The 13,498-nt window shown below is 40.5% G+C and overlaps 3 protein-coding genes across 3 annotated transcripts in view; 2 read left to right on the top strand and 1 right to left on the bottom strand.

Annotated features, from left to right (window-relative positions):
• LOC140951723 (4-hydroxyphenylpyruvate dioxygenase-like) overlaps nt 1-13,498 on the top strand; it is a 122,653-nt gene that overhangs the window by 68,970 nt on the left and 40,185 nt on the right. The gene's annotated exons all lie outside the window — the stretch shown is intronic.
• Nucleotides 381-4,708, top strand: LOC140952094 (uncharacterized). Its single transcript, XM_073401514.1, has 5 exons — nt 381-634; nt 1,136-1,392; nt 1,758-1,894; nt 2,661-2,878; nt 3,976-4,708. Exons 1-5 carry the CDS (start codon nt 488-490, stop codon nt 4,258-4,260), a joined length of 1,044 nt encoding a protein of 347 aa, XP_073257615.1. The 5' UTR covers nt 381-487; the 3' UTR covers nt 4,261-4,708.
• On the bottom strand, nt 5,669-13,466 carry LOC140951724 (uncharacterized). The gene is made up of 4 exons (XM_073401043.1): nt 13,272-13,466; nt 7,692-8,014; nt 6,659-6,938; nt 5,669-6,045 (listed from the first exon to the last, which is right to left on the bottom strand). Exons 1-4 carry the CDS (start codon nt 13,380-13,382, stop codon nt 5,758-5,760), a joined length of 1,002 nt encoding a protein of 333 aa, XP_073257144.1. The 5' UTR covers nt 13,383-13,466; the 3' UTR covers nt 5,669-5,757.

Here is a 13,498-nt window from a genome sequence, read left to right on the forward strand (position 1 = left end):
TCTGTCGAGTTGTCAATAGTGGATTGACAGAAAGTGGGGGGATAAGGTTAGTGAAAAGTAAGGGGAGCCATGTACTGATTTGCACTTAGTCTAATAAATATGTTGAGTGTCTTAAATTATAGCTCCCAGCTTTGTCAAAGGATCAATAAGATTTTACTTAGGAAATTAACTCTAACAAAATTCTCTACACCTTTATTCCCGGCGTTTAATCTACAACTAGACAAATTTTCTATCCGAGAAAAGAGAAATTCTTAAGGAGGGTTATTTGGAAAAAAGTAACCCCCGCAATTATCCTAGGGCAGGGGTGAAAAACATGTTTAAGTAACAAAACAACAGACTTGATTGGTTTAGAACTCTCGACAATGTCACATCATTGTAAAGATTACTGACGAAAGAGCAATATTTTGTTTTCTCCTCGACCTTCTGCCTGCAGGAGTTACCATTTTGCCCGAAAAGCGTGGCAAAATAATTGCTGTTTAAGGAATCTATGGACATTGAAGAAGGCCAAAGACCACGCGTAGTCACCGGTGGAATGCAGGGGTACCAAAAATGTCTGCTTATATTCTTGGGGATCGGACTTTTGACCATGGTGATCGTTTTGCCCCTGAGTTTCAGTGGAGTCGAATATTACGAGGTAGGTATTTGCCCAATATTGAATACTTATGTTAAAAATACTACAGCCTAAAAAATCGTTTCGCGGTTGTTAATGTAGCTTTGCTGTGAACTGTAGTATTTATCCGAAATCTGCAGAACGATCGACTGAGCGGACGCCACAAGCACTGCAATTGCATGACACTTGAATTTCAGAGACACTCCCTTACTTGGACCTTGAAGGTCACGCAATACGCACAGCTTACACCCGGCAGGAAGGAAATAGATCAATGTTTGTCAATAGAATGAAAGGAGCTCATTAACACTCTGCCGAAGACACCCTTATAAAAACCGGTGGTTTTCGTCATTGTGAGATCGCTTTGTCTGAGATAGATAGCTGTCACGTATTGTTTTTACTACTTATCTTTGGACAGTCAATTCCTTCCACTTTTTCCTCCAATGATAAACCCTCTTTAAAATAGGCTACGTTTAATAGGTCAAGCTGCATCTGCGTACAACACATTTCTCATTCTTAATTTTCCAGCTGGGAATTAGGAAACAGAAGTCAACTGGGAATATCAAACTGGATAAAGTATACACGGGCGGTCGACACTTGATTGGTCCTGATTATACGTTCAAAAAATTTGAGGCCACAGTGCATTACGAGGAGCTGAAGAAGGTCGAAACCTTTACTAAAGGAACTGCTGATAGTCTTGGCGTGGCAGTCGAGATTACTTGTGCGATGCAGTACTTCCTTCGCCCAGAAGACCTGAAAGATTTACATCAGCAGTACGACTTGTATTACAAATATGGCTTTATTGACTTTTTCCTTGCTTCCTAGCCTGTATTTTGGCGTAGGTCAAGTACGCATGAGCGGTCCAAAGGAGGGTCTGGAGCGAAGATGAAAACGGAGAGTGAGACTAGGGAGAGGCGCGAAAAAATGTAGGGAGTGTGAGGCTCGTGTGCTTCGCGCGAGGATTTCAGGCTGGCCATCGCGCCTTGAAAACAGATCAGTTCAGAGAAAAAGACCCGACTGTTTTGCAGTCTTATGCGCCCGGCTGCTTGCACCCCTTTCTCTTCTATTGTTACTTAACTAAGGGCCTAAAGCAGTATGCGGTGTCATGATGGGTCGCGTATCAGTGCTGATCGAATTGATTTGCGTTTTTTTACAGGCCTGTGGTTAGAACAACAGCAAATGCAGCCATTAAGGGTCGTGCTGCAGAATTGTCAGTGTCCCAGTTTATTCGTGATAGAGAAACAGTGGAAACGGAACTCTTTAAGGCAGTTAAACTTAGACTTGAAGGTATGTTTATATAGATAAAGACTTTGTGAAGTAAAAATGCACTTGTTTGCGGATTGAAATGACTCTACATCAAGAGATCCCTAATACGACATTATCATCTCTTGCTCTTCTTCGAATTCGAACGTTTAAATGCTGAAGGAAATTGAAAAAACGATTGTTGCCGTGGCGATCACTCTTGATGAAACGACGATCTTAAAGATTAGAGCGACGATTTAATTGCCATTCCGATTAAGTTTGATAACGTTAGTCGTGCTTTGACGGCAAACAAATCTGTCAAAACGTTTGCTGCACGTTGAGACTTTTTATTTGCTTATAAAACCTACAACCTGTAGCCTTAAGGTTTTTTTATTTCCTCGTTCTCGTCTTCGTCACCTTGGTTACTCAAGCTTGCTAGCGACGTTACCAAGGAGAAAAATTCTTTACATGCGACGGTTTCGTTGAAAAACCGACGATTTGATGGAAAACGCGCAACGAAAATGACGATCAAAGGTTCTCAGAGACTCACCTTTGGACCCAGGCTCAGAAAGCGTCATTTTTTAGAAAAAAATATTAAGGGAATCCGACGGGTCTTTACAAGGCTTTTTGTCTGGTTTAAAGCAGTCGGACATCGTTCGCAAAAGAAACGGCTTTTCCACATGTAGTACCTATTTTTGTCCTTAGTTAGCTAAACGATTCCAAGAATTCCCCAATATTATGTTGTTGGAAATGCGTTCTATAATGCTTTGTGTCTATGTTTGTTTTGGTACTTTTGTTATCTCCTTCATAGGCACCTGTTGTCTCAAGGATTGTGCCGCCAAAAAAGCGTGCGTTCCCGGATGTGTGGAGTACTCCAAGTGTACTACGTCTCAAAAAGGCCTGTTTGTAGAAGTTAGATATTTTCAGTTCTTGGACTTTGACATCCATGATGATGTAAAGAAGAAATATTTTGAACGGGTGAAGGAAGTAGAGCAGAAACAGCAGGCTCAGTTTGAGCAAGATGAGAAGGTCAGCGATAAATCATGAAACCTTCCTTTTTAGTTCATAATAATTTTCAGATCTCCTTTGGATGACGCCTATTTTCGCCTTCGGCTTCGTCGACAAGATGAGATATGGGCAAGAGATTTAGTTCATGACTCCGCATAACAGAAGCCAATGCATAGAACCTCCTTGTTTGCTTTTCCTACACTGCGAGCAGTCTCTCTTTTTCTTCAGATTTAGTGAGAGCAATGCACTCGCTGGAGCAGAGAAGCCGCAAGACGCGCGAAACGAGGGCGGCAGCCCGTCTCGCGCCATCAGTCACGCGCGTGGCCATTGGCGTGTCTCGCGTTTTGCTCGACGGACTACAGAAAAAAGAGAGACTGCTCGTAGTCTATGCTTTTCCTTTGTTTTTAATTCGTCTTTTCTTAGTCATGATCAGTTTGCAATTAAAAAATATCTACGGTACCCAGTTGGGAGTGGAGGACAAGTAAATGGCATTCTTTGAATTACAGATAATAACAGTCGACTTTCTTTATGACGGACACCTTTGGGACCGGCAATATGTGTCTGTCTTAGAGAGATCTCCCTCTAATAAAGAGTCAGCTTAGCTTAAGAGTAAAGAAAGGCATGGTGTCTGTTTTAGCAAGGTGTCCGTTCTATAGAGGTGTCCGTTCTATGGAGGTGTTCGTTCTATAGGGGTGTCTGTTCTGTAGAGGTGTCCATTCTATAAAGGTGTCCGTACTATGGAGGCGTCTGTTCTGCAGAGGTGTCCATTCCATAGAGGTGTCCATTCTATACAGGTGTCCGTTCTATAGAGGTGTCCGGTAAGAAGGAGTTGACTATCGCACTTAGCTACGACTCTAACAATGATCCAAAAACATTATTAAAAAGCCAACTCTAGTAGGAGACAGTCAGTTGAGTAGTTTCACAAGTAAATTAAGTACGGCCGAACAGAGACAAACATCCTGAAAAAGTAGGCTAGCAAAGAGAGACTAACCCGTGGGCGTCTAGATGCGAATCCGACACGCTGACTACTCGGCCGCGCTGCAACGGCAAAAAGCGGTTGGCAATATTATTGCTGGTTTCGTTTCGGTTTTAATCCACTATTGTGTTTTTCTACGCAGGTCGTGCGAAAGGAAACTGAGCGCATGAAGAACGAAATCAACAACGCAGCCGCAGAAATCGCACAGAATTCCTCTGCCCAAGCCACTGTCATTCTTGCGAAGGCAAAAGCCGAAGCGCTACTTAAGGTGGAGAAAGCACGTGACACGGGGCTGTCCTACATCTACCAACAACTGAATATCACTAAAGAAGCACAAAAGTCTGCCTTCAATTATTTACGCACGCTTCGGGGGCAACAAAACGTCAAGCTTAATGTTGGTTACCAAACGCTTATGGCAAGAGATTAAAGGAGAGATTATGGCAAGAGATTTATGGAAACTACTGAAACTCAATCCCGTCGAAAAATGTGATTAATGGTTTCTGTAGAGATGATATCTTCTCTTAGTTACTCGTAATCATTTGACGTTTTTTAAAAGATGTTATTTTAGATGTTATTTTAGAAGACACTTGCTTAGTTTTTAGAAGTCACTTGTGGAGGGTTTCAACTGGGTTAATTGTTAGCCGAAACACGACGATAAATTAAGTAGTTAACAAAAAATTGGAGAAAAAAGTAATTGTTTGTCGTGAAAAATAGCGTATGGCAGATACCAGATATTTTTTTGGTCATTTTTTATAAAACGCCCCGCGCGCGAGTGAAGACGCGAAGACCACTCTTTCAGAGAGGTGGAGTCCGAGTTCTTAGTTCAGTAAAAGTTTTAACATTATCTATAAATAAAAAAATCAGAGGTCAGAGACGAGGGAATTGAGATGGTGTTGGAGTTAAGGCTTTCAGGATGTTGGAAGGGAAGCCCTTCTATTAAAGGATGCCTTAAACCTCTGCCCGCTGATGATTTAAGATCGTTGAAATTACACTTATGGCCAAGCAGTTGAATGAGGTGTCGGCGACATGTTCTTCAAATGCATTGAAATGCAGTCCGGACGTGTATCGACAAAACCTTTCTTATTACCCGGGGCAATATTTCTCCCTAATGATCACTCTTTCCCTAAGCTTCTTGAGATTTTGTGAGACACGTCTTTCTAGTGCAATGTTGCATGTTTTTAATGAAGTCCACAAAAGGCGGTACAGCGGTAATCATATGCAGTCAACGACTGCCTTTTATATGAAATTCGTTTTTTAAAAAGGGGACACGAAAATGCATTACAAAAAAAATTCATTTTCTCCTCCTACGCTACAGTCATTTTGAGACTAAACATTGTTACAATGCTTTTAAATTTTTACAAACACATGCAATTAAAGATTACAATCTATACACTACAAACTATACACCTGCTTGGCAGCGTATTGACCAACTGTACTACTAATCCCATTGACTGAAATTTTGAAGAACAGAAGTCAAAGAAGTTATGCATGCTTGCTACTTACACATAAAAAACCCAATTCGCCAAGTTAGGAAACGAAAGGGAAACTGGGCCGAGTTAACTTTTACAAAGATTTTTTGGACTGTTGCTTGGTACAGGGAAAAAATTGGCCAATAGCTGACCGGAGTGTCCCCAGGGACACATTTCGGCTCCATCCTCCTTATCGTTTCTAAAGTGGCGATGTTACGGTGATTGATGGGCATCCTCATTTCCAAAACCTTAGTGATATGGGAATCCCCTTTTCCAAGAGAGAATGAGCTAGATCATTCTCTCTTGCCTTTTCATATTAACTTAACGATTTGAGGTTAGGGTTAGGGTTACAGGGGATCCCCATATCACTAGGGTTTTGGGAATGGGGATGCCCATATCACTGTGACAGCGAATCAATGCAATTTGTCAAATGGTAGTTATACATGCTTGTCATCTTAATTCTGAAATTGTGCAAGTGATTTATAGCCTACATTCAGCTTCACATTTTTGTTCTGACGCAGTGATCGTAGGTAATTGAACGCGGCCTTCTGTTCATCTGTAGTGATCCCTAACACTGTGTACATGTTCTTCAAACCATCAGATCTTGCCTTCTCTACTATACCCAGAGCGTCTGCCTTGGCCTGGGCACTAATCACCGTTGCCTTGGCGCTTGCATTCTGCGCAATCTCCCTGGCTTGGTTATAGATTTCGTTTTTGATTCTCTCGGTTTCCTTTCGAACCACCTATTATGTGGAAAAATGAAGGGATTATACACCACTGACGCGAAGGAATAGAATCTTAAAATTTATGTACACCCTCCAGGCAGCCTTTCTTATATGCGGGTCCCCGATAGGTTTTTTCAGTCTGCGGGATTTGCCTTACTTGACGGCCGGGATTCGAGATTCTTAAGCAAAATGTGGGTAGTATTCGGGATTGAAATTTTATGCACAGGATGTGGGATGCCCAAAATAACCATCGGGATTACAGAGTTGAGGGGAAAATTTGGTTCGGGATGACGGGATTAAAGAACCCTATACGGCGAGCGAGAGCGCGAAGGTCGCCCGAGGGTCGCCCTCTATCCATAGAGGGTCCCAAGTAGGTTTTTTGCGACACAGGATTTGCTTTATATGAATGCCGGGATTCGGGATTTTGAAGCAAAACAGGGGCAAGATTCGGAAATGAAAGTATCACGGTATGCGGGATGCCGAAAATAACGATCGGGATTACGAGATTGGGTCGGGATGACGGGATTGAATAGCCCTAATGGACCCTCTCGTATCTTACTGCTGTGGTATCTGTGTGGTACTAGCATAATCGCTCCATTCGGCCCTACAACTTTGTAACAGAACAAATCACCTTCTCTTGCAACTCAAATTCGGCCCGTTCTTCCTCAGCTGCCTCAGTGACCTGGCGCAGGTAGCGACTCTTGACATCTTCATGAACATCAACTTCAAGCAGCTGGAAATATCGTACTTCTACGAATATTCCCTTTTGATTGCTCTTACACAGAGCATTTGTTATACAGTAACCACAAGGCGGCATTTCTCCTTCCTGAGGAGGACATGTCTCCCTGCAACATCCATCCACACGTCTTGCCAGCGCTTTGAAAAGTTCTCTTTCTATGTTTTCGCGATTCCTGGGTATTGATAGAAAAAGTCCGTTTTTAGCAGTGGTGGATCCAGGGGAGGGGACCGCCCCCCCCTTATTTTTAGACCAAACTGAGACCCGAAGGACAGAAAAAAAAATTTTTTTTGAGACCGCCCTCCTTTATCTCAAGGTCTGGATGACCGGGCCCCCCTTATCTGAAGGTCTGGATCCGCCACTGGTCCGTAAGCAAATTGTAGCTGAAAGAGTATTAAAAGAACTGAAGCAAACAAAATCAAAAGAGGGATAATTTGTGAATACCGAGTGGAGGTTACTCCCTATAGTAGGGTGAATGGAGAGGCTACAGTTGAAGGAGGTCCCTTTTCTACGTAATACGTACAAAAAGGGGGAGGATTACGAAAGCTATGGGCAGAAATCCAGGACGGTCAGTGGCTAAAGTGTGGGCTCATGTGATTTTCGTTCGTTTTAGAAATTTTTTGGGGAAAAAAGGGCAGACCTGCTGCTTAAAGCGATCAATTGAGCTTTTGTTTCAATAAAGGTTGCTTCGGGCATTGGGAATTGGGCATTGGGAAGCTTTTGTATGCATGGTAGTCACTCAAGTAAATCATTGCATTGTTCCATATGCCCAAATGTCCAATTACCGATGACCAATTACCAAAGCAACCTTTTTTGATTTAGCGGGATATGGAAGTTCACGTGTACAGTCGTTACTATAATCTGTTTGAAGAGGTCGTTGCTAACAGCTATATTACTCATAAAAGTTTCTCTCTTTTCTTAAACAAACCTAATGTAGTCGTCGATTGGTAAATCCGCTGCCCGCCCTTTTATAGCGTCTATAGCTGTTCCCTTGACAACGGGCTGATAGTCAACATTGTAGGCCTCATGCAAGTCTGGCAGAAAGTTCTTTTTAAGGAAATACTGAAAAGTGCAGGTTATCTTGATTTCAATCTTATCTCCTGTCCACACTGCAATCTTGTCCAATTTTACAAAATGTGCATTGGCCTGGAACACCTTGAATGTGTAGTCCGGGCCTACAAAGTATCGCCCGGAGGTATACACCTTATTGATGTCGACATAACCAGTGGATTTACGTCTTTTGAAGCCGAGCTGCGATAAAAAATACGGTAGGAATAATTAGCTGTCAGACTCGACTGATGCAAGATTATAGTGCCCACACTGAGTCCTCGAAAAAATTAGGATTGAGGCACCATCCAAACTACGCTATTGAGAAATAAAAAGCATAGTGAGGAAGTCAGCTGTTCAGATTTGTTGATTTCCTTTTTAAAGTCAATTTTCAGTTCAGTTCAAAAGTTATTTTATTATTATTTATATACCACTACAGCAATCCCTCAAAAAGAGGATTATTAGTCGGTGTGGTAAAAAAACAGACAAACAAAATAATCAGTAATTGTTCGTTAGTACATGTAGCTCAATTCCGAAAACAATGAGTCTAAAATCACTCCAACTGATGATGGGTGATTTCAGACACACTGGCCCGGAACTGAGCAGGATCAGCGGAGAGAGTACTAAAATACATCTGGAGGTAAGGAGTTCCACTGGACCATAGTTCTAGGATAGAAAGACAGTATGTAAGAGGTTGTTGAGGTCGAAATCGGGGTAAAAGAGTGATCATAGACATGTCTTCTTAGAAACCACCTGCCATTGAATGTCAGCGTCTAGGTAGTTTTTCAAGATATTCGACGATGTAGATGGTTCTCTCGCATTCTGGTCGCAGCCGTCTGATCGTAGAAACGTTTCCAATGGATTTTCAATGAAGTTTAATCTTGTAAGAATGCACTAAGAGTTTTCTAATGCTCAAAGAATTTCATAATACAGCCTATCATAAGACCTGAAGGTAATGGGAGAAAGCGCGCAAGTTCGTATTCTTGGTACGTGTAAGTTCGTATTTTTGGTACGTATATTGTTCGTTTCTTGATCGGAAATCTTCGAACGCCTTTAGTAATTTTCGGAAAGTGACGTCAATCATCTGGGAAATGTCTCATTACCAGTATATAGCTACTTGTATCAAATCGATCATGCACTTTCCTGTGGCACTATTACTCTAGAAGGGTGTTTGCTTGTTTAGACTGCTGTGAAACTGCCCACCTGCCTCTCCCCTAAGCCAACATTTTGCTCTAAGTAAGAACTAAGTGTTAATGTTGATTTAGGGGAGGGGTAGGTGGGCAGTTTCCAGGAACGTAAAATGATCCGTTTAGACATGCATATCTTCAATGGTAAGAAAATAACTTTTCAGAAACAAACTCCTAAAAATGTTCTGTTTTTGCTGCAAAACATCAAGTCCAACAAAGAATATTTCAAGGCTAAGGTTTTCGCATAACAAGTATACATATTTTTTGCCATTTATAATCAGACTAATAAGCAGTTATAATAAAGACACAAAGTGGCTAATGAAAGTGTTAAAACTTCACAACCCTTACTGCGTATCGAAACATGGTATAACACAAATATATAGATGTTACAAGAGAGGGCCTCAATGAGACAGTTCACTGTTAGCTGTTCACTAGAACGGCTAAAACATTAATCGTGGCGTACGACTTGTTTCGGGTTGACCGTTCTAAGTAAGTCTGAATGGGTTTTACTATTAGCCGCAATCAGCCAAACTTTTAATTGTAAGGCGTAAAATTTGGAAAATTCAGTTTAACAGCTAGTTAAAGCTTTTCCTTGTTTCAAGACATTCGCTAGTCACGTACATGTACAGTCGACTTCCAATAACTTGAACCTGCGCGAAGAGATCGAAAACAGTTCGAGTTATCGAGAGCTCGAAACGATGGAATGGGGGAGTAAAGCAAGTACTGTACACTTCTCTTCAAGGGAAACAAGAGATATATTGATATTTTGAAAACGAAATTTCGCAACAAAGCCTCGATTAATAACCCTAAACATTATATTTGAATTGGACTGACGAAAAATAAAGAATCTTAAAGAGAAAGATTACATGATTGTTTTGACAGAAGTTCTATGTTTTGGACTGCAGTTCACTGCGTTTTTTTCGAATTTTCACGCGCTTAAAACATGGTTCGAGTTATCGAGGGTAAAATTGTATAGAAATGATCTGAAGGGAAACAAAAATTACTTTTAGAGCCGGAGGTTCTAGTTATCGAGGGTTCGAGTTATCAAGGGTAAAATTACAGTAAATCAATGAAGTAAATTCAAGGATCTTGGCCTTCGAGTTAGCACGAGGTTCGAGTTATCGGGAGTCGACTTTATAATGTCTTGTAACTTTAAAACCCTTTCTTTTCCTTTCCTGAGATTTCCGTTCACATAACAGAACGATACCGACCGTTAGCCGTTTTAAACAACAAAATAGGAACCTTAAGATTGCAGGACGGGCGACGGCAGCGAAAACGTCACTAAAAAAGTGAATTCGCGCTCTTTCAATCTTCATCGCGATTACTTCAAGTCACTAACTTTGTCAAATGTAGGTGAACCCTCCTAAAGTTGAATTCCTAAGAACCATATCCAAGTTCAGATATAGCGAAGAAATTTGGTCATCGCTTGTGTCTTTCCTCTGTGAAACGTGAAATTGGGCATTTTCACGTCGTAGTCGTGCAGTGACGGCAAAGAAATGTACAAAAACGCGTGATGCACGTGCAATATTGTTATTTTAGATATTAAACCTACTGCTTTTTTGACGTCCTCGTTGCTGTCGTCGTCGTCGGATCTTAAGGTCCCTAATATCAACTTTTATTGGGTTGTATGAATGACAACTGCACATATTCGACTGTTTACAGCCGTTAAAGTTTCCACCCCATTGAGACCCTTTAGCGAATTCCGTTGCAACTTCCTCTCATACCTCATAATATTCGACATCGGAAAAGCTAACTGGCCATATGATAACGAGGAGAAGAAGTAGCAAACATGTACAAATGAGAGCTACTACTTGCACTTTTCGCGTGGAAGATGTCAGAACATTTGAGTCAGAGAGACAAACTTCCCTCTCCCCGAGAAATGACGAGTCACCGCTTGGAGGCTGTAAACACGGAAGTAAATGACAGGTTGTATTCACGGCTCAGTGATGCGTTTTTCAATCACGAACGCCAGTAAATGTCAGTATAATATCAACAGCAATATTGGATCTTCTGATGCAAGGATTAAGAAACCTCGGCTCCACATGAATCCGCAAAAATTTCTGTTTGATCCTTAGGTGCTATACAACAGCGCCCAAAAGCCTGGGTGGCAGTGCATATATCATATGGTCACTTCAATCAAGGGTGTGTTAAGGGAAGGAGTGCTTTGAATACGACGAAGACCTCTACTGTTTGGCCTTAATCTTTGAGAATTTGGTTAACACTGATATTATTTTTATCATTTTTGCAAAAGCAAGGCTGCTCCACTTTTAGATTGTTGACGAGAGCGCAAAGTAAGCGAACAAAAATAGACAAGGAGTATTTCTACTTCCTCTTTGATGGAATACTACTGAACGTTAATATTGACTAGGTGTCCGCAACGGTATTGATATGTAAATGCGAGATGCAGGTATAGAACATGTTTTAAAATGAATGAATGAACTTTATTTAAGTGTCAGGGCGTTTAGCTAGATATAAGCTAATTGTGGACACCAAAAGAACATTCCAAATACAAAATAAAAAAGGGGGAATGCTATGAGTGTTAAAAATCTTTTTGAAGACAGGGAAGGTTATTCATAATAAAAATCTAAAATTTGCACCATTCACAAATTTTTAAATATCGCTTATTTCCAAAAAAAACGGATATTCAGAATATTCACAAATTTATCATTATTTAGTTAAAAAGTGATAAAATTCCATTGCAAACGTGGTTTAGTGATACAAAAGTTACAATTGATGCACGTGCCCTCAATAAGAGAAGTCAAGTCTTTCTTTCTGATGTTCCATCTAAAATTAACAAGCAAGGGTCGCTGTCGATCACTTGAGGAAATTCTGGACCAAAGATATGGGCTTAGGTATCTAATAGAGTGTTTCCATATCTTACTGTTGAGTAGCGAGGCATATCAAACTCTACATTTCTTAGGGAGTACCCTTTGTTTGCAAAATTGAAAAGTGCACCTATGCAGTCAGGGGCCAAACCATTTCTAACTCTCGAGTAACCCCGAGTAACATATAAAGTGCCCTTCATAGTGTAGCTAACCGAAATAAGAATACTCGGTTGAGTGTATGTGTGGGACAACACTTCTTATGAGGATATGAGGAAAAAGACTCGTTTTTCCTCTCAGTGACCCATTCTCTCTTGCTCTAATCTATAAGTTAAAATTAATACCATTTTTTTTAATGAAGTCAGTTGTTTTGTTAACACTTCGAGTCACCCTTTCCTTTGTTGAATAATTAACATGGTGCTGTTTATGAAGATTACGACTACATGCCAAAGTCAAGATCAGGTCTCGTTGTTTCTGTCTGCTTGTTCAGGAAGCCAAGTAATGCAATGTTGCGCACGCACAAAGCCTAAGGCGTAAACATAAGAGTGATTTTACTTAACCCGTGAAATAGGGAGTAGAATATTACGCACTATTATGCACTAAAGTCATTATCTTCTTTTGTTTGCCCTTGCTATTTTGCACTATTTCAGTTGTTAGTATCCGGTTGACGGTTCAAGTAAAATTACTCTATCTGATGAACGCCGTAGAGAAGAAATGTTTCTGCTTAAATTATCAAATACTTATTTAAATGTACGCGAACATCTTAACGAAGTAAAAGGAGAATTTTGGGAAACTGAATATGTCGTCAACTGATAATAAAATTTAGATACAGTTAGTGCTAAAGGCCATTGACACGGAACGATATCATTCGGGGGTGAAGAACAATAAGGGGGTATTCACAAACCAAGTTTCGTTCTTCCATTATTCCACTCCCGAAAGGAGCATTATTTTAATATTTCAACACGAAATTTTAGGTATTTCTACACCATTATTTCTCTTCCGCCCCAGAATATCGTGTAGACATCAACAAAATTGCGTTCCTTGCAAAATGGTTTCATCACGAGATTAGCCTTAAAAAACCGCGAAAACTGCAAAATGTTTAGCTCCCGTTAGTTCACACATCGATGTGATGCCAATTTAAGGATGACACAATGCCTTTTCTAAATATTTTATTTTAAATTAACCTGTTCTATGGTTTGTCGGTGGGTAATTACTGGATTACAAACAGAGCAAAAGATTTGTGCTATAAGAGGAAGATTAGGATGACGATAACTTTTTCTTTTTATAACGGTTTGCATCCGTCAGTGATATGTATGGTATAGCTGATAACGTTATAAGCGCTGATAGGTATGCACGAAGTCGAAAGTGGATGAAAGAATTAATGTTAGTTTGAATTGAATTAAAATAGTTAGCACTCTTTTGAAGCAAAATCATAACTTGACATAAGCTCACCTCGTAGTATTCGACGTCAGAGAAACTGGTGGGAATCAAAATAAGAATTAGGAGTGAAACAATTGCAACTCCTATGATGATAAACAAGGTGACGCTGCTGTTGCTCGGCATGTTGTGGCAGAGCTATCTCTCTGAACGAAGACAACTAGGAACGCAGTTTAATCATGCATATATTATATGCTAGCGGCCTACATCAAACAATAGGGGCTTAGTTAGTCGATCAGAAT

This window comes from Porites lutea, chromosome 11, assembly GCF_958299795.1.
Source record: "Porites lutea chromosome 11, jaPorLute2.1, whole genome shotgun sequence".
In the NCBI taxonomy this organism is placed as follows: Eukaryota; Metazoa; Cnidaria; class Anthozoa; order Scleractinia; family Poritidae; genus Porites; species Porites lutea.